Source organism: Protomyctophum bolini (assembly GCF_963924005.1).
Source record: "Protomyctophum bolini genome assembly, chromosome: 23".
Classification (NCBI taxonomy): domain Eukaryota; kingdom Metazoa; phylum Chordata; class Actinopteri; order Myctophiformes; family Myctophidae; genus Protomyctophum; species Protomyctophum bolini.
Window position 1 is genome coordinate 13,511,583 of NC_137884.1, and position 21,020 is coordinate 13,532,602.

The 21,020-nt window shown below is 43.1% G+C and overlaps 1 protein-coding gene across 1 annotated transcript; it reads right to left on the reverse strand.

The window, feature by feature from the left end:
- Positions 1-448: 448 nt before the first annotated feature.
- Positions 449-20,713, reverse strand: ints13 (integrator complex subunit 13). The gene is made up of 17 exons (XM_080757304.1): positions 20,289-20,713; positions 18,248-18,513; positions 17,146-17,220; positions 16,439-16,641; positions 15,981-16,061; positions 15,633-15,723; positions 14,248-14,376; positions 10,875-10,959; positions 9,552-9,644; positions 8,933-9,022; positions 7,848-8,026; positions 3,753-3,917; positions 3,443-3,597; positions 3,077-3,310; positions 2,499-2,629; positions 1,813-1,942; positions 449-1,241 (listed from the first exon to the last, which is right to left on the reverse strand). Exons 2-17 carry the CDS (start codon positions 18,470-18,472, stop codon positions 1,205-1,207), a joined length of 2,103 nt encoding a protein of 700 aa, XP_080613430.1. The 5' UTR covers positions 18,473-18,513; positions 20,289-20,713; the 3' UTR covers positions 449-1,204.
- Between the last annotated feature and the right edge of the window lie 307 nt (positions 20,714-21,020).

Here is a 21,020-nt window from a genome sequence, read left to right on the forward strand (position 1 = left end):
ACTTTACAATCTTAATACTTAGGCACAAACCAACTATTTTACAAGAACAATATTGATGTAACTAAGAGATTCAACGAGTTAGCTATATCTTATATACACATATTAATAAGAAATAATCAAAAGTCCTGATGCGACATTTCCTGGTTTAATGCAGGCGGTCGCTTAGCGCTCCGCTGTTACTCCGGAGCTGAAACTTCCTGGAGTCGGCAGAGCCTAGTGCGCGTTCATGTGTTTGGGCCCAATGCTGCTCGAAACAGCAGTAGCACGGTGTGTGTGTGTGGCAATGGCAAGCAGCATTAACATGAAGAGCGTGACAAAGCATCACATGAAGAGCGCGTGACGGAAGTGTTACACGTGCAGTCGCAATTATTTAGTTTACTAAATAACTACATTGAATCCATTGGATCACAGGTCACAAAATTGAAAAAGTATTATTTATATTTGTAGCATTATTATTATTTATTGACAGGAGCTTGAAATACTTTTTATCGTTTAAATATTCATTAAACTCAGGTCATTAAAGGCGAATGTGACGCATTGTGAGCTTGTAGATTGTACTTTTTTGAACTACACTGTCACACAATGAACCACAAATGTTAATGTGATGTTTCCAGTTAAAACCAAGGAAAGTTGTGAATTGTTGAAATACTGTATTTATTGATGATCAGCCGATTCTGCAAACTGCATTTGCTTTTCTCAATGTCATGGGCTATAGTAAGATTAGATAACACTAAGATCTAGTATCTAATGTCGGGATTCGAGAGTTTCACATTTCCAATCTCTGTGTAAAGTTATTGCATGGTACAGTAAAACAATGTTTTTGCTTCCTTATTTTTTGAAAATTATAAATCCGGTCCCAAGTTCATACCAATGACTCATCTGGGTATAATAATATCAAAGTGGTCATATTTCATTTAAGTGGTCAACTTAACTATCAGGATCACACAATGACCAGAGATTAACCTCATTTAACAACAGCTAAACTTCCCTCTCAACACAACCAACTACAAAAGCCTGGCTTTCATTAAAAAAAACGTATAAAATCCTATATTGTAATTTTGTTTAGCAATTCCATTTCCATGTACATATTTAGAGTCTGCCAAGGTCTATGTCCATGCCCTTATTTGTAAAAGAGTTGCAGAGAACAGTCTGTAGTCCCAACCGTCACGATCATTATGGGATGTCTGGACAGTGGACACCGACATCATCTGGAGCCTTTGCCGTTTTCATGAACATCCATGCTGCAAAGAATAGATAAAAATAAATAAATACAAATAATTTGCTCCTCTATATCTGGGATTCTATTGTTGTGTGTGTGTGTGTGTGTGTGTGTGTGTGTGTGTGTGCAAATAATCTTAACCATGAACTGATGTGAAGTAGTGGTGAAAATAGCCGATCTACAATCTTGTAGTTCTGCTATTTTCACTAGTATGGGTCCCGGGGAGACCATAGACATACAAAGGTAGACACTTCCTTCGGCTCTGAGGCGTGTGCTTCAAGCAAAGACCGTACGGTGGACTCCATGTTGCTCCCTGGAAGCAAAGAAACATGGGCAATGGGCTATATGCAGCCAATACTTTCGCGTTCAGCTTCCTTGGTCTCAACTGCGCATGTTTCTTTCCTTCCAGAGTGCACCGTACGGTCTTCGCTTCCTGTCCTCATTTAATAGTCCTTGCTACGATGGAGACACATAGCTCCAATGAACTGCAGTGGCCAATGAGGCTTTTTTCTATGGGGAGACATCAAATTTGTCTTTTGGGTCACAGGCTAAACAGTTTGGAAACCACTGAGTTAGAGTAAAGTGCCACCCACCCGTTCTCCTCTTTCAGATGCTGGTAGAGGTCAGCCTGGTTGTTGACAGAGTTGATTCTCCCAAAGAACTCCTTCCTGGAGTTGGCAGTTGTGATCCTATTGGTCCACAAGCTGAGCAGTGACACTGGCCCTGAAAGAAACACAAAAACAAACACACACACACACACACACACACACACGGGCTGTAAATATCAATTATTTTCTTAGCAACTATTTGATTGAATAACTTTTTTAATATATTCTAATCAATACAATCTTTGAACTGCTGCACCGCTACAGGTTAGCCCACCTGACCTAGCCTGGGCACCATTTCATTTAGGGTATATGATCCTGTCGGGAGCGGATGATATCGTTACGTCATGTTGTAGTATTGTTTTGTAGGCGACAGGCAGGAACAACAGGCGGCAACTTCCTTTTCCCTCAAACTGATTTTTCTCAATAAAAGCTACAGGCTACGAGAGCTTGTATTGAGAGGGAAAAGGAAGTTGCCGCCGCCTGTTGTTCCTGCCTGTCGACTACAAAACAATACTACAACATGACGTAACGATATCATCCGCTCCCGACAGGATCATACAGACTTTTGAAACAGAGACCAGGCTTTCCTCCGAGGTGGTGGGAAGCCTGGTGAGGCGAGGTTACACCTGACCTGAACAAGAGCCAAGCAGCAGTTGAGTGAGTTCTTGTACCTTTGGCTTTCTCTGTGGGCTGGACGTCCTCCGCGATGAGACGAGGCCTCTTGATCTGTGGCTCTGGAGAGTCCGGAGAGTCCTTTATGATCACCTCTGACTCCTCCTCTTTGTCTAGCGCCCCCTTCAGCCTGGACGGGGTGAAAACAACAAGGGGTGGACGTTTTACCATCAGGGGGTCAGAACGTAGTTCAAACTCATATGGTGTGTGTAAATGGGAAGATACACAAGAAAAAGGTACACAAGGGCCAACATTTTAAATAATCTGTGTAGGGTAAATCCCGCGTTAAGAAATTACAGTTTTGCAGCCGATGAAGTGAGCACAATTCTATTTAGTGTGTTGTGTGTTATTTAATTGTGTGTAAGCTTCAAATACACAGATCACGTTTCTAGACCAGTGGTTCTCAAACATGTCAAGGACCTCCACATTGATGTACATGTATGTATTTGGACCCCCATCTGAAAAGATTTTGTCCTAGGGACCTCCATAAGAGAATATTTGTGTGGGTTAAAATCGTATTACAAAGTTATCACAATTTAGCTGGGCACCCTCTGAGAATCTGGGTCTTTCTCCTGACCTGTCAGCGTCCTGCCAGCTCTTGTCGTCACCGGTGTCTTTGCTGCCGTTCTTCTCGGCTCTGTCCTCCTTGTCCTCCCTCTTCCGGCCTCTCTTCTTGCGGTCGTCCTCTTCGGGGGGTTTGCTGCGGCACGCCACGATGCACTCCAGCACCCTGTGGTGGCGCTCGCTGGCCGCCGAGTGCGTCTTTACCAGCGTCTCCAGCTCGTTCCACATGATGCGGTACTGCTCGTCTCTGTAGTCACGTAAACACGCACGTCCATGTCAACTTGCACATTAAAAATCGGCAGAAACTTCTCATCTCCATACATATGTGAATATGAATATACATATATTCTTTACACACACACGCAGTGTAGTAGTGTACCTCTTGGGTCCTTTTCCTCTAGAGCCCACGGTGGAGATGGGGAGAGGGTCATTCTTCCTCTCCATGTCCACCAGGTTGTAGACGGTCTTCTGGCAGGTCAACACGTCCTCCTCCGACAGCGTCTCCTTCACTATCAGGTTGGCAAGAGGGACGACCTGGAGGGAGGACAGACAGAGAGGGTTACACATATGGTGCAAAATGGCAAAGCGTCGGGAAGTCCACATAGCAGCTGGAAGTGCACAGCACCTCATCTCTAACATGAGGTTGGACATAATGCGATAGACCCGAAGTGTAAAGTTAAAGTTCTCACAGCCTGCATGTTGAAGATGGTGGTCTGAGAGATGATCATGGGCCAGTAGCGCGTGTATCGCTCCAGCTGGGCCTTGGCTCTCTCCGCAGGCAGCTTCCCACTGGGATCATGGGTCAACTCTGACACCGGTGTTAGGCGGTTCTCTCTCATGAACTCCCCAAAGTCCTGAGGACGGCAACATGAACATGCATGAAGTTGAATAACCACATTAACCCTGGTCGTCACGGTGTCCCTATTCTGGGCAAAATGTTTTAAATATTGTTTTTTGATATGTTTTTTTTAGTAATGCGACAGGAAAGGGGGAAATAGATGATTAAAAAGGGAACATTCCCTGACGGTGACGGAGACGCAACGCTGACGCGCCCGGTGGAGCCCCGGCGTTAGCTGAATATAGCCAAACCACAAGCTCTGAGCTTGTACATCAAATCAGTGTTTACTTTTCAGTGGTTACCACTAGATGGTGCTCTTTGCCATCATATGAGTCACCATTGTACACACTGTCATGTCTGAGCATAGGCATGGTAACTCCCTGCCTGCCTGTGATTGGCCTACCGACACTGCCTGTCTTGGACAATCCAGCTATGCTGGATAGTCTTACTCCGTGGTGGGAAATAATACAAGTAGTACGGTATGATGCAAGAGAACTATAACTTGTAACTTTTGATTGAACATGCACTCCGTAATATGATTTGGGTGTGTTCTAAAATAAAGTGTTATATTATATTAGACCTTTTTATATTTGTCTATAAAAAGGTCTATTTTCCCTTCATCTTTATCCGTTAGTGTAATATTAGTTAACTATAATTAGATTAATACACAATAATCAACACTAACACTTTATTTAGTACACACCCAAATAAAATCATAGTACAATCACAGGGCGTTACCATGCCTCAGCCATGCCTATGCTCGGACGCAAACGAGATTCACGCATCATGAGAGCAAAATCTCAGTCCCCGTTTATTCCATTTTGAAAAAAAGCTTTTATACATCAACTGTTTACCTCACAGGTCCCCAACCCAAAGTGGGGTCTGGTGACTTAAAATGTTCACCACTATAAAGAAGACGTGCAGTCTTTTTTTTAAATGTCTGTTAATACATTTTTTGCTGTCCAATGCTGCCCCCCAGCCCAAATGCCAAACTCTGCCTATGCCTACTCCCTGGTAGCCTGGCTCCAGCCCTGAATTGCTAGCCACGCCCATTAAGAAAATATGTTCTGGCGATTCAGGTCTGGTCAGTCTCTGTCTACGGCGGCGTTAGTGTCGTTCGAAAATCCGATCACAGCAGCTGATTGGCCATCAGCCCCGTCACTCAACAAACATCGCTGCCCCCACTGCGGTGACTCACGACCGTATCAATCTGGCTATTAAATCGGCGTATGATAAATAGTTTCTTTACAGAAACTACAGGTTTTAAACATCATCATCCGACATATTTTACCGCTTTTGTTTACATGCTAGTAGCGCTCGTTGGCTGTGGTTTGTTTGGTTAGCAAACGGGTTAGCCATAGCCACATGATTGACAACGTCATCTGCTTTCCTACTATTCTGATTGGTTGGTATGAACCAATCACCGAAGACTGCCGCTTTGACAATGCCCATCCCATAAACTGCTGCCGTGGGGAGGGCTTTCAGACTGAATAATGAAGTGAAAATAAAACTCCCTGGCACAAAACGTTCAAACTCACAGTGATGCGGTAGTCAGTGACACGGCCCCCGCAGCCCTCGCTGATAGAGGGTTATAACTCAGTGATGCGGTAGTCAGTGACACGGCCCCCGCAGCCCTCGCTGATAGAGGGTTATAACTCAGTGATGCGGTAGTCAGTGACACGGCCCCCGCAGCCCTCGCTGATAGAGGGTTATAACTCAGTGATGCGGTAGTCAGTGACACGGCCCCCGCAGCCCTCGCTGATAGAGCGTTATAACTCACAGTGATGCGGTAGTCAGTGACACGGCCCCCGCAGCCCTCGCTGATAGAGGGTTATAACTCACAGTGATGCGGTAGTCAGTGACGCGGCCCCCGCAGCCCTCGCTGATAGAGGGTTATAACTCACAGTGATGCGGTAGTCAGTGACGCGGCCCTCGCTGATAGAGGGTTATAACTCACAGTGATGCGGTAGTCAGTGACACGGCCCCCGCAGCCCTCGCTGATAGAGCGTTATAACTCAGTGATGCGGTAGTCAGTGACACGGCCCCCGCAGCCCTCGCTGATAGAGCGTTATAACTCAGTGATGCTGTAGTCAGTGACACGGCCCCCGCAGCCCTCGCTGATAGAGCGTTATAACTCAGTGATGCGGTAGTCAGTGACGCGGCCCCCGCAGCCCTCGCTGATAAAGCGTTATAACTCACAGTGATGCGGTAGTCAGTGACACGGCCCCCGCAGCCCTCGCTGATGGAGCGTTATAACTCAGTGATGCGGTAGTCAGTGACACGGCCCCCGCAGCCCTCGCTGATAGATCGTTATAACTCAGTGATATGGACAAAGCGTTCCGCGGGTCTAACATGAATGTAAAATGAAGCCTCTCTCTATGTGTCAGTCCTTGCCATGGAGGCAGCCATCTTTCTATATCCGGGCCCAGGCCCAGCTGGCCCATTGGCTGGCCCAGACAACGAGGCGGGACTTCCCCCCTTCTTCTTCGTTGGTTTTTATTTTGACTCGAGTGGGTGGGGGATCCCGTTCATAGACTGTAACGGTAGCCACGCCCCTCAGAACATGCGCGACTTTATGGTCATTTTTTTTATACATGGGACCATAATTTTCCAAAAAGAATATTATGACATTAGAAATGAGACTTTAAACTAGTGACTGGAAGCAAAAATTATTCATGACCATGTTTATTAAGGTAATACAGTCTAGGTGAAGTTGGGCCAAAATACATGGACTTCTATGGGGCTATGGGTTTTTCTGGGTCCAGTGATAGCGCCACAACAGGCCATTATATGAACTTTCATTTCCTTAGTGGCTTCACAAAATATCTGTCTGACTGCCCCCCTGGTTATAACTCACAGTGATGCGGTAGTCAGTGACGCAGCCCTCGCTGATAGAGCGTTATAACTCACAGTGATGCGGTAGTCAGTGACGCGGCCCCCGCAGCCCTCGCTGATAGAGCGTTATAACTCAGTGATGCGGTAGTCAGTGACGCGGCCCCCGCAGCCCTCGCTGATAGAGCGTTATAACACAGTGATGCGGTAGTCAGTGACACGGCCCCCGCAGCCCTCGCTGATAGAGCGTTATAACTCACAGTGATGCGGTAGTCAGTGACGCGGCCCTCGCTGATAGAGCGTTATAACTCAGTGATGCGGTAGTCAGTGACGCGGCCCTCGCTGATAGAGGGTTATAACTCACAGTGATGCGGTAGTCAGTGACGCGGCCCTCGCTGATAGAGCGTTATAACTCACAGTGATGCGGTAGTCAGTGACGCGCCCCCCGCAGCCCTCGCTGATAGAGGGTTATAACTCACAGTGATGCGGTAGTCAGTGACGCGCCCCCCGCAGCCCTCGCTGATAGAGCGTTATAACTCACAGTGATGCGGTAGTCAGTGACGCGCCCCCCGCAGCCCTCGCTGATAGAGGGTTATAACTCACAGTGATGCGGTAGTCAGTGACGCGCCCCCCGCAGCCCTCGCTGATAGAGGGTTATAACTCACAGTGATGCGGTAGTCAGTGACGCGGCCCTCGCTGATAGAGCGTTATAACTCACAGTGATGCGGTAGTCAGTGACGCAGCCCTCGCTGATAGAGCGTTATAACTCACAGTGATGCGGTAGTCAGTGACGCGCCCCCCGCAGCCCTCGCTGATAGAGGGTTATAACTCACAGTGATGCGGTAGTCAGTGACGCGGCCCTCGCTGATAGAGCGTTATAACTCAGTGATGCGGTAGTCAGTGCCGCGGCCCCCGCAGCCCTCGCTGATAGAGCGTTATAACTCACAGTGATGCGGTAGTCAGTGACGCGGCCCTCGCTGATAGAGCGTTATAACTCACAGTGATGCGGTAGTCAGTGACGCGCCCCCCGCAGCCCTCGCTGATAGAGCGTTATAACTCACAGTGATGCGGTAGTCAGTGACACAGCCCTCGCTGATAGAGCGTTATAACTCACAGTGATGCGGTAGTCAGTGACGCGGCCCCCGCAGCCCTCGCTGATAGAGGGCGGGTCCTCCAGGGTGGAGCGGGTCATATTGAGCACATGCAGGAAGATCTCGCCGCCGTGGCTGCTCAGCATGTGGCTGATGACCTTTGAACCCGACTTCCTGGGCTGCTCGAGGAGCACCGACCGTCCTGTCAGAATATACACATTATATTGAAAGGAAAAAGATGTAGTGGATGGGAATTTCTGCTAATATCAAAAGGTACTGGAGCTAAATGAAATGAGTACATAATGACTGTATAAGCACCAACAGCACAGTCTAATCTGATTCATGACAATGACAATGACAAACAACAAGTAGCAACAGTAAAAGAGGATAAGTCACATTTATGATAAGTTACAGTTACTAGACTAAAGCTGCACTAAGAATGATAGAACTACATGGATAAGTATGACGATAATGATGTGAGAATCCAAACTGATGAACGATAAGGATCTGTAACATTAATCTGAGTGACGTGTTGAAACGTGGCATCCTGCAAATTTGGATTCATTTAGATTCTGAATGTGATCTCAATGATATTATTAGTTATCCTTGCAATATCATATATGGGCAACTGACGGCCAGGGGGGGGCACATGCAGACCCCACCTTCACTTATTGTGGCCCTTAGGTTAATGTCAGAATACTGATATAATATTGGTTTCAGCTGTTTACAATTCCACAACATGCAAACATGACCCGCTTTAATTACTTCAGTCTAAATTAGTAGCTCCATGCTCAACACAAGTATAATTAAAGGCATTTGAAATTACATAAGAATGTTAATTTTCAGGATTCCAATTCAAAAATAGCAAAAAATAATTCAAGATTTAAATTTGAATATACCAAAAAATAGCAGATCTACAAGCTTGTAGATCTGCTATTTTTTGCTAAGACAGCAATGTGGAGTGAGTGAGTGTGGAAATATAGTGGCCCTCTCCATCGTCAAAGTTGCCTGCCCCTGATGTAAATAGATTCTTATATAATCGTTGGTGGCGTTGACAGCCCTTCCATGTATTCATGAAGAGTTCCATTGTGAGACCACTTGGGCTTACCGTTGAGAAGGAAGTTGGTCAAACAGGAGGACGGACGACTGTTCACATCCGTCGGTGAGATTCTATAGGCTCCGGTACAGTAATGGAGCTCTGAAGGACACACACACACACACACACACACACACTTAGAACTCTTAACTAGGAATGGTATTATTTGTAATGTAGAACTGCGGATGGAAATGAGCTGTTAGATAATTCTGGTATGTTTACATGAGATGATGTTCATCTCATTGAATTCATGTTCATGTATCGATTCATTAATGTGCATTGTCCTGTCTAAATAAATACAAAAAGGCATCCAGATGACTGAAGGTGGTCTTTGACAGAAATGTTGCGTAATAAAACTGTTCACATTGCAAGTGCAGACTGTGTGCTGGTCTTTGTGCACTTTATGTGCATTTGTTTATAAATACTTTGAGCCCTGCCTACGCACCCGTCTTTGAGCATAACAGCTGGGCATAATACTTTGTTGCCCGTCTAAATAAACAAAGTAAGGGTCATTTTACAAAAATGCCAAATGTGACCATATTTAATAATGTTAGGCTCTGACAATTAACAAAAAAGCTTTTGGTGAGAAAAGCCAACAGGTAGTTATTATTCAGTGCTACAAGTTGCCTACCTATACTGTTGGTTCTGGGAGTGCACCACTTCAGTGTAACCGTCTCCTTCAGTCCACTGTCTCTGCTGGTGCTACCCGCCATGTGCAGGTCACCTATGGCAGAGACGAAGAGGGAGAATCAATCAGTAAGACTTTAAGAATCAAAAGGTTAGAAGAAGCCAAAGATAATAAATGAAAATACGAAGTATTTAACACACTTGCATATAACATAATAAAAGTAGGTATGCAAGGAGGCACAAGACACATAAATGTGCATTAAGCCATATCCATTTATGTGCAGAAAAGCACATGTACATGTTAATAGGAGAAAAGAATATTATAAATGTATAATAAATGATAGAACATTGCCAAACTTGACTTGCACAACTGCCATTGAATATAAGGCAATACTTACTTTATGTGACAATGTGTTATTTTGAACACGGACATCAAATGTTATGGCCACAGTTAAAAGATTGAGAACCACCAAAATAAACCTTATACTTGACCGGGTCCCCCAGGGCTCTATATTAGGGCCCTCCTGTTTTCTATCGCCACTAAATGTCTTCCCAGAAATTCCCAGAAAGAATTGCGACCCGCTGCAGGTTTTGTAGATTGGCTACTTTCGCAGAATGTTAGGGTTTAAATAGTTATGTAATCTGATTACATGTGAGGCTGCATGGATTTTTTTTACACAGACATTTGTGTGTGCACTCTATAATTCGACCACCAGGGTTGCATTTTAAATGGTCACATCATCTCTCTGCTCAATAATGCAAGTTGAGGTGTAGTGGCGATTTTAGGATGCTCACCAATGTATATGAATAGAAATATAAAACCACAGTACAAAACCAGACATAATTCTGGTAGCGGGTGATGAGAGAGAATTGGCCTGAATGAGCAGAGTCAACCTATGAGCGGTCAGTTTAAAATGACCACGGCATTGACGTCTTTGAATGCGATTGGTGAACGAGTCGACCGAGTCAATCAGCTGATTAGTACTTCTGATGTATTCAGTACTCCAGTCAGTGCACTGACCGCATGCATCCTGGTGAGTGGCCATGAACACGGTCGACATGTCTCTTCTCTCTACCCTGCGTTTCATGTCTTTCTAAATGTTATCTAAATCAGTGATTCTTAAACAGTTACATGTCCCTCAAAATTATAGGACAACTTTTTCGAACATAGAGCAAATCTACAAGTTCATCAACACATGACGTCACATGTGGTGTTGTGTAACCCCCTGGAACGCTGGGAGCCAGTGATCTACATAAAGCTTAAAGAAATTCAAATACAAAAGATGAATCTTCAAAATCCTGGAAGACAGTGAACACACGAACACACCGCTTTTGAAGAACTCCAGGTGAGCGTCCTTGTGATGAAGGAGTTCCACGTCGTAATTGGCCGACGTGTTGGCGTGCTGTTCCTCCTGTACATCCACAAAGTAATAATACATGAATAACACACACACACAGGTTAGGATGAATTCCACATGCCATACACAATGTGTACAGAAATACATGTGCTACACCATGCGCATACAATCGATTTATGTACACACTCACACACTGCTGCTTTCATGGCCCAGAAGGGTAAAACATGATGGAGAACAGGATGATAGAAAAGTTTGCTGCTGAAAGTCACTGAAAGATTCTAGCTCCGCTTACTGTGTGTAGAATACACACAAGACATAATCCATAATGTCATCAGAAGGCTGTGTCCACCAAGATATATTTTCCAGCTGGATGGCCAGTACAGATTAAAAGGCCAAACGTGAACGTGCAGTACAGAATAGACACACTGCTTTGTTGTAGTGTGGCATTCCCATTGGAAACTATACAAATCATAGTAAAAGGGGGGGAAAAAATACTTTGGTGGACACAAGCCCTTAGGCCCGTCTTAAAAGTAATGTATGTATAATCACAATTACTTTTATCGTCATAAACGTTCATACATTTTCAAACATTAAAAACAATAGTGGAAATGGCACATCTACAAACGTATACAATTACGGTAGATAGTAAATGTGTGTCAATTCTTTGTATAATTACGTTCTTTGTCCCTGTGCAACTTTTGTTGCCAAATTTTATTTATATTCCTATGTTCAATGTCAAAGACACAATAAAAAAAAAACATAGTTAATCTTTGTCAAATATTTGTATGACAATTGATCATCAAGGAAAATGTCACGATCGTGACAGACCCATGTGTGTAAAGGCATTTCAGTCGACTAAATCAACTGTAGATTTAAGGCTCATACATAGTCTGGATTTTCGGTGGTGAGCTGCTCACCGAACTACAACATGACGTCACTGAGACGCGGTGAAGAGCAAACCACCGCCACCGTATCTCCGTTTTTACTCACCACCGAAAAACCAGACTATAAATAGGCCTTCAGCCTAACTGTATATTCAAACTGTGATATAGCTTCTCCTGTTAACTTGGATGTTCGATTATGTCTAGCGTTTAAAAAATCTCTGAAGTGGCATCTAGGGATTTCAGCTGCAGAGAGAGAGAGAGAGAGAGAGAGAGTCCACAAGGACGCTGGAAGTGGGTGGAGGGGGTTGGGGAGGGGGTCAGATTGTCAGATAGAAGACTATTCATGAAGACAGAACACAGAACACCACATCAAGAATATACAGCGGAACGGGGAGGAGGGGAGGCTGACTGGGCTACAGAGGCCAGAGAGGAAGAGTCTATCCACATCTTATGAAGACATGAGATGTCATCACGAAGCAAGGAGAGGCAACAACTGGTCCAACCAAGTTCACGTCACGGCTGCGAATGACGTGAAATTAACCCTAAGCCTGTTCACTGGTATCGCATGTTATCTGCATGTTGTCCGTGGCCTGCTGAATTTTATCTCACAAAGTAGTGATTTATTAATACTGAATATGACTAATGGTTGTTAAAGGACGACTTCACCACATCTTCAAATAATAGGTCCTCACTAATAATCATGATAAAATGGCACTATTGTTTTCTACTCAAGTCTGTGTCTCATAGGAGGGCTGTGGGCAGTTCAGAACCCCGTCCACCAGTGACATCATCGTTAGGCAGATTTCTTTTTTAAACAAATCCTTTTTTTTTTACAAAAATGTTTAGATTTTTATTATCGTGAGAACGATGGCTTCCATTTTCACATTGCAACTTATCAGGACTAGAAAGCCTGCAGTTTCTATTTGCTTGGATTCCCCATCGATGATGTCACTGGTGGACGGGTTTCTGAACTGCCCACAGTCCTCCTATGACTGAGACAAAGTGAGTAGAAAGAAATTGTGCCATTTTATCATGATTATTATTGAGGACCCATTATATGAATATAGGTTGAAAAGTGGTGAAGTGGTCCTTTAATAATCGTCAAGACAATAATATACAATAATAATAATACAGGATTACAGCTTAAAATGTACAGCTGTACAGATCCTATTATTTTATTGAATCAATCAGTATACTATAATATAAAATATATAGCTTACAGACGTCAGACACTACACAAATGCCTCCTTATTCACTTTTGAATCTCATCATTTATACAATATTTATCTATTTTATCAACAAAGTTGAAATTGCATTTCACTGCTTGCAATGTTGCAACAGTTGTACCGCAAGCAAGATTTGACATCATTATAAATGTGACATATGCAGATTGTGCTATAGGCAGGGACATGCATGCAGAGCTCAAACTAGTTTCAACTCGTTCCAGACCACAGTTGCCCATCCTGTGCCGTAACAACACCACCACGTTGCTCAAAGCCTGGCTGTCCTAATGAAAGACGGCCTGTCGTACAAAACGGCTGTGCTCCACTCACGTAGGTGTGTGTGTGAGAGAGAACTACTGACCTGGTCGCAAACATTTAATGTGGGCTAGCAAAACAGAAAATACAGCATGAAAACAGCAGCAGCAGCAGCAGCTCCAAAGAGACGTATCAACATGCAGATGAAATCAAATAAAAAAACATAAGGTCTGAATATTATGAGACATTTGGTGAGTGGTGAACACGGTGCACATGTGGCAGGGAAGAAAGAAGAGAGCAAAGGAGAAGGAGAAGAAAAATCAAATGTAGTAAAAGGTACAGGAAGGAAGCAAAAACGAGAAGGAATAATAAAGAAAGGTCATGAGAGGAGAAAGCTGAGGTGACCAGAAGGCTTGTTTTTTTTTTTAATTAATAAAATCATTGTTCATGCATTAGATAATAATATCCATCTACAATAGAGCGTCGCAGTCCCGCCCCCTACCAGGGCCCAGGAAATTATTCTCCGTTCATTTTCCTCAGACTATTCAAAATGTATTAATTTAAAGACCTTTTAAGCGTCGTACAAAGCAAACTCTTGTCGTAACAAATCATGACAACAAACACCATTTTTGGGCCAAAAAAATAATTGGAAAGAAAAACACCTTTTTTGTTGTTTTTCTTCTTTGCAATTATTTGTTAGGTCCAAAATATTGGGTTTATTCACTTTATTGCCATAGTTTGTCACGACTCGAGTTGGCTTTGTCCGTGGCGTAAACGTCTTTAAATAAATACGTTTTGAAATGTCTATGGGAAAAATGCATTGGGAATCATTTCCTGGGCCTGGCGTCGTCATGACAGGGGGCGGGACTGCGACGCTCTATACCGAAAGAATGTGTGTGTGTGTGTGTGTGTGTGTGTGACTGTGTGTGTAGATTTGCTGTGTTTTGTACTGTCATGGCTGCAGGCAGAGCCTGCCTCACCTTCATAGGGATGTTGGTGATGGTAGTAGAAGCCAGGTCAAAGTGCTGTTGAACCAGAATGTTGAGTTTTGTAGCCAGGTGCCTCCCTGCCCGCACACTGTGCACCTCGCTGGTCAGCAGCGGAGAAATCTGGCAGAGGAGGGTACAGGCTTTTGTTCCGACAGTCATTAGACCGACAACCAGTGGTGGAAAGTAACTAAGTATTTTTACTTAAGTACTATACAATTATGAGGTACTTTAACCCACTTTGGGCGGGAACCCCTTTTGGTGCTAGCATTATGATATGCTTTAGCTATTGAAAAATAGCAGATCTACAAGCACGCAAGAGTGCCGTGCTACAAGCTTGTAGGTCTGCTATTTTTGAAAAATCAAATTCAGAAAACATATCTAACATTTTTAGAATCTGATCTCAGGTCAAAATGGGTTAATGAGTATTTCCAATTTACAGTAGTTTTACTCCACTACATCTCAGAGCCAAAATGTGTACTTTTTCTCCACTACAGTTATTTGAAAACTTTAGTTACTAGTTCCTTTGGCGATTTTACATACATTAACCACTTCAACCCTATACATTTCGGGCCATTTGAAAATAGCCGATCTACAAGATCACAATGCGCATTGTGAGCTTGTAGATCGTCTATTTAATAGATTTTGTACACATTTTAAACTTGTGAAATGGGACATTCTGCAATACGAGTACTTTTAGTACTTTAAGTACATTTTGATGCCGATTCTTTTGTACTTTTACTCAAGTACATTTTCAATTCCATACTTTTACTTGTAACTAACGAAGTACTTCTAAATTGCAGTATTGGTACTTTAACTTAAGTAAAACAATTGAGTCCTTTTTCCACCACTGCTGACAAACTACCTGAAACCCTAACCCTCCCTTTTTTGGACCATCCAATGGGAGTACGCTTGTGAAACATGGTTAACAGGACAACGTGTTACTTTCCATTATAACATTACTGGAACACAAATTTATCATGATGTAGACGTGTTTGTCAATAAAGGTATATATACAAAACACGACAACTGTCTATATCATGTTAAATGATTAATAGAGAGACAAAGTCATTAATGTGCAAAAGTTACACCACACATGGTCTACAATCTGATTGATTGAAACAGCAAGGTTGTTGTTCAGTCAGGACGTGGTCACAGAGCCAAAGTGACGTCTGTGTAAACAGGCTCCCCGTTTCTCTTCTGATCACAGAAACATTTCGGTCTCACCAATCCTCCATTTTAACATTGAGCATTAATCCACACACACACACCCACCCACCCACCCACACACACACGATGTGTGGGTTTGGGTGTATCTTTTTCTCAGTACATGTAACGAGGTGTTTGAACCAGTTGAGGTCGCTCTAGTCTCCTAGTACCTCTTTCTTCGGTCGGTCAGAGACCAGCGTGTCCTCTCCCTGTGGATAGATGTGGACCAGCACCAACTCACACTGCTGCAAGGCCATCAGCCTGGAGAACACACACATACAGTCCCAAAATAAGATAAAGTATAACAAATGCTATTGTTGTAGGCTGTGTTTATTTAAAAAGAGAAAAGAAGGCAGACTAGTGTCCACACGAGTTCTTGCACATGGGAACCATACAGTCACTATTTGTTGATGCTCGAGTCGTGTAGTTGCTCTACCAGAGCTCTGACGTCTACCAACCAGTCCAGAAAACAGAGGTGAGACATGATTGACTGTGTGTACCTCATATTGCACACTGACCTGTCCGATCCCGCCGCCAGTTTGTTCTGGTCTTGAATCGTTTCTTGGATGCAGTCCTCCAACATTCGCACGTGGGTGTCGCTGTGCAACAGATGAACAACAAGATACTCCCGTTATTCTCCTGGCCTCATGTCACCGTGTCATTGAGCAAGACACTACTCCCCTAACTGTTCCCTAGCACACACAGGCGGCAGCCTACTGGTCCTAAATAGGGTTAGGATGGGTGGTCAAATGCAGGGACTGTTTGATTACCAGACTGTTTGAGTGTTTCTGCACGGCAGTATTGATACTTTTTATTTCAGTTTGGGAAACTTCACAGAATTGTAAATTCTATTTCTTACAACTGCTTTTCCCCCCCTTTTTCCACACCTCATAATTATAATAATAAAACAAGGAAATAAAGTAAAAAATTACAACAGATGCTTTTACTCAAGTAAAAACATTTGAGGACTGTTCACCTTTTAGCGTTGGTCAGGCAGATGATGCGTCCCCTGTTGGCGACCTTCTCCGCCGTGTCCATCAGCGCCGTGCGTTTCTCGTGCTGCAGCTCCGTTATCTTACACAGCTGCTCCACGGCCACCGCCAGGCCATGCAGGATGCTGCAGCACTCTGGGTCCTCGCAGGGGTTAGGTGGCCCTACGGCTGCCAGCGCCGCCATGAGCTACCATACAGGACAGGAGGAGGAATAAAGAATACATGGGCAAATGACGCCATAATCATAATGAGACTCTCTTTTATTAACCTCGGAAACCCAGACGTTTTTATTTCCAGGGACCGAGTCCACTTCAATTCGGCATAGAGTAGCGCAAACGTCGATCACTCTGCTGATTTCTGATCGTCGGGAGCTGCCTATGACATAGAAAGCATAGGTGGACCTCAGGCTACTCTGTTATTAAACAATGGTAGGTGTGCCAAACGTGGGCGATGTTTAGACAATGTTTCGGAAATAATTAAAATAAATGCGTGATTAATATGTGGTAATGTAAAATTCAAAGCCGGTTGGCAAATGATAGAACTAATGTTTAAAATGGTTCCAACAACATCATGATACGACTACAATCTTCAACCAGCGCCATTTGTTGCCATTTTTTCTTCATTAATTAGAAAATGAAACATTCTGAAGAAGTAGTCTATATGGGTTGTAAACAACAGGAAGTGTGGTTACCTCATGGGTGCTCTGGTCTTCCTGTCTCCAGCTATTCAGGATGTGGAACTCTGAGTCACTCACTATGTAATTGACCTGAAACATAAAAGATGTTCATCGGTATATACGCATTACGCAATAACAAAGGTGGCTTCATAAATTACTCGAACCGTATTGTTGTAATACTGACTGAGGGCAAACATTCACCAAAAACTGCAGCTCACAACAGAATCAAACTTTATTGTCACATCACATTACAAGTAACATGGGTGAAATTCTTGTTTGTGCAGGCTCATCATTGCAGTTAAAAGAAAGATATAAAGTGCATAGTACATGACTAATCTACATGGTGCAATATGTATGCATATAAAAATAAATAATAGTGATGTAGCCTATGTGTATATATAAAGTAGTCTCTACTAAAAGGAGACCAATTCAGTCTGTGCGGCGTCACCAGTCCTAGTTCTTGTTCAGCAGTCTAATTGTTGACAAGTAGAAACTGGAACCCTAACCCTAACCCCAAGAGTCTGGAGGTGCTGCTCTTGATGCTCATGTAGCGTTTGCCCGGCCGTGGGCGCGGAAGTGGCTTGAACAGGCTATGGCTGGGGTGATGGATGTCCCTGATAATGTTTTCAGCTTTAGCCACACAATGTCTCTCGTATATATATATCCTGGAATGGGGAAAGCTCGCATTGCTATGTGGCCGGGACATGGGACTAGTCACTAACCATGCCAATACAAATACACGTTTTACCAAGTCCCTTTGTGTACAAAGTGTCCAAAGTGTCGCCCTAGTACAAACATACTTTCGTGACCAAAGCATTTCCGGGGGTCCCCAGCCAAAAATGTTGAGAACCCCTGTGTTAACAGACAGTCAGACATGCACAGCAGCGTAGCAGCTGATTTATTCTCCATTGTATGCCGTGTCGCGTGGCAAACATAACTAATATACAAGCTCAAAACAACGGCATCAACGACACATTGTGGACTTTTAAATTGGCTCAAAAATACACACGGTCGTACGATTAAGTAAAGCTTGAGATCGGTCACCAAGTCTTGGACTAGTCAGACTCAAAAGCATTTATGATAGTTATTGGAACAACTATAGTAAGGTGAGGCTAACCAGTTTGTCGGTTGGGTAGACATCGTAGAGGATTCGGCAGTATTCCATGGAGCACTCGACAGCGCAGGTCCACAGGGACTTGGACACGGGGGCCAGGGGGATGACTCCCTGACCTCGGCTCTTGGTCAACACGTCGCACTCCACCTGCTGCCGGCTGGACTCAGCCATGTAGGGACAGTGATCCACCACGAAGGCAGTCTTGTGGGCGACGGAAAACATCTTCATTTTGGAGAAGGGGGTGTGTGTGTGTGCCGTTGAGGGCACAGCTGGAGAAAGAAAAAGGAATGGTTTAGTTTCTCTATGTACAGGTTGTCAGTGGTTCTCAAACCTTTTCATTTCAAGGACTCCCAGTTTCGTATGCCTATAATTTTCAGTATCTTTCAAATGCCGATACCAATTTTTTACCTGATCCAATTTTGTTTTAATAGAACACTTATGCCATATCATAATAGTACAATATCTAAAATCACAGACAAAATCCTGTCTAATATCTCTGAGTAACAGAACAGTAACAGAAGTCCTAGCCGCAATTTGCAACTCTAGATTTTTTTACAATTGGTTGAATCTAGAGTTGCAATAACCTCCATCGACTTCCTATGCATGTTTTTTGGTTTGTGACCTCCTGGTCTTAAATTACGTTAAACTCACCAACATTGCAGCTGTAGTCCAAGCTTGAATTATCCTCTTTCGATCTGGTGTCGCTTGTTTATCATAAAAGTCCCCATAAAAAAAGTTATGAGCTACTTTCTGTCCAAAATATTCCACAACTATTATTCCGAGCCGCCATCTTGGATTTTTTCAACGTGCCATAAAACAAGACGTGAGGGGGAGCGCTTGTTTAATAGAATCTTACCTGCGCAGGCAAGACACCCAAAGAAGAGGCCGACACCCTAGGGAGGGAGGGACGCTATTAAACAAGCGCTCCCCCTCACGTCTTGTTTTATGGCACGTTGAAAAAATCCAAGATGGCGGCTCGGAATAATAGTTGTGGAATATTTTGGACAGAAAGTAGCTCATAACTTTTTTTATGGGGACTTTTATGATAAACAAGCGACACCAGATCGAAAGAGGATAATTCAAGCTTGGACTACAGCTGCAATGTTGGTGAGTTTAACGTAATTTAAGACCAGGAGGTCACAAACCAAAAAACATGCATAGGAAGTCGATGGAGGTTATTGCAACTCTAGATTCAACCAATTGTAAAAAAATCTAGAGTTGCAAATTGCGGCTACAGAAGTCCCAGCTATCAAAATGTAGAACCCTCTCACTTTGAGAACCATTCATCAAGAGGTGCACGCACATCCACAAGTCGGCAATTTTGAGTTTTGACGGGTGCTAGATCAGAATGGACAACACTATAAAGGAGAAGGCACAGCTGCACAGTATCTTAATGCTGCGAAAAATATGTATTTATTAAGCGGTAAAAAAAACACAACGTTTCAACCTCTGCGGCCTTCGTCAATCGTCACTCAAAACCACAGAGAGAAGATAGTTAGCTTTATGCCTGTACCTCACAGAAAACTCTTATTCTGTGAACTAGTTTGAGAACTGAGAAGGGTGGGATAGGATATAGTCCAGTTAGTTTGGCGTCTGAACAGTATCTCAATATTCTATAATCCATTAACTGGATAATTGGAATACATGGTTATACATATTTGTGGAAGCTTTGACTTAGACATTCTATTCACAAGTCGTCTAGAATTCTTCTGAAAATATTAGTACATTTTTAAAATTATTACTAATCTTATGATTTTTGCATATTATTGTTTGTATTTAAATGTCTCAATGAATTTAATTATAGAACCTCAATGGAAATAAGCCCCTTTTGGGGTTATCCTTTTAGCATAATCACTGTTAATATTTAGCAAAATGTTATTATCCAATCAAAGTGTTCATTCATTGGCTGACTGTCTAATTGTGTTTGATAATCACAACAATGCTAAAGGTAGTTGATCAATTATAAGCATGCACGTTTGTCAGCAGTATACGTGTTATCCACATGACAAATGTTAGTTATATAAATATAAATGTAAGACTTTACCTGACGAAAAGATATCCAGCTTTCTCAGACGAATGGAAACCTGTTTAGTTAGCCTGTTTAGTTTTAGTTTTTTTAATTGTCTATGGGCTGATGGTTGAAGCTGATATATTTGGTTATATGTTGTCAGTGATACTCAGTATGTCTGACAACATGTCAGCTAAACCAAACAACAAATATAATGAGGTTTTAAGTACAAAAGACAGGAGGCATGTCATGCACTAGCCCGTTAGCTAACTACCGCTAGCACAAGCATTCCTTTCCGTTTTCGTACGCAGCTGTACAAATAAAGAAACATAATGGTTTGCATCTAGATCTATGCCAATAGACTTGTATATCACTCCCTAAACGTTTCGTAACTATCATCAACTGAAAAGAATTAGCACCGACATCAAAACAACAAAGCCGTAGCGAGCTAGTCACTTCCGGTGGATTCCGTTACATTTGACAGTCCTACCCGCTCCTCGGGCTACATTTCACTGGTTCCTAGCAACCAAGAACACACTTGTTGAGGCACGTAGTTAATGTCATTAATGTGCACATTCATTAACCTGCCTCAAAACTACCTTCAAAATGTACATTGTTCTGCTTATAATAACACAATACCTTTATCCCTTTTTGTATCCTACAGTGTGACAAAAGTATCAATATTAACCGAAACCGTAATTTGTGCAATTTTGTTTTATTAAATAAAAAGTTTAATGAAATGGTTAAGTCTGTCTGAGGCTATATTTC

Bases quoted from the DNA above. Each gene is read 5' to 3' on its own strand.
- ints13 (XM_080757304.1), bottom strand. From the start codon at position 18,472: ATGAAGATGTTTTCCGTCGCCCACAAGACTGCCTTCGTGGTGGATCAC. The intron at 8,027-8,932 runs GTAAGCCCAAGT...ATATTCTGACAG, and splicing joins GACCAACTTCCTTCTCAACG to GACGGTCGGTGCTCCTCGAG. The intron at 1,943-2,498 runs GTACAAGAACTC...TGTTTCTTTCAG, and splicing joins GCCCACAGAGAAAGCCAAAG to GGCCAGTGTCACTGCTCAGC.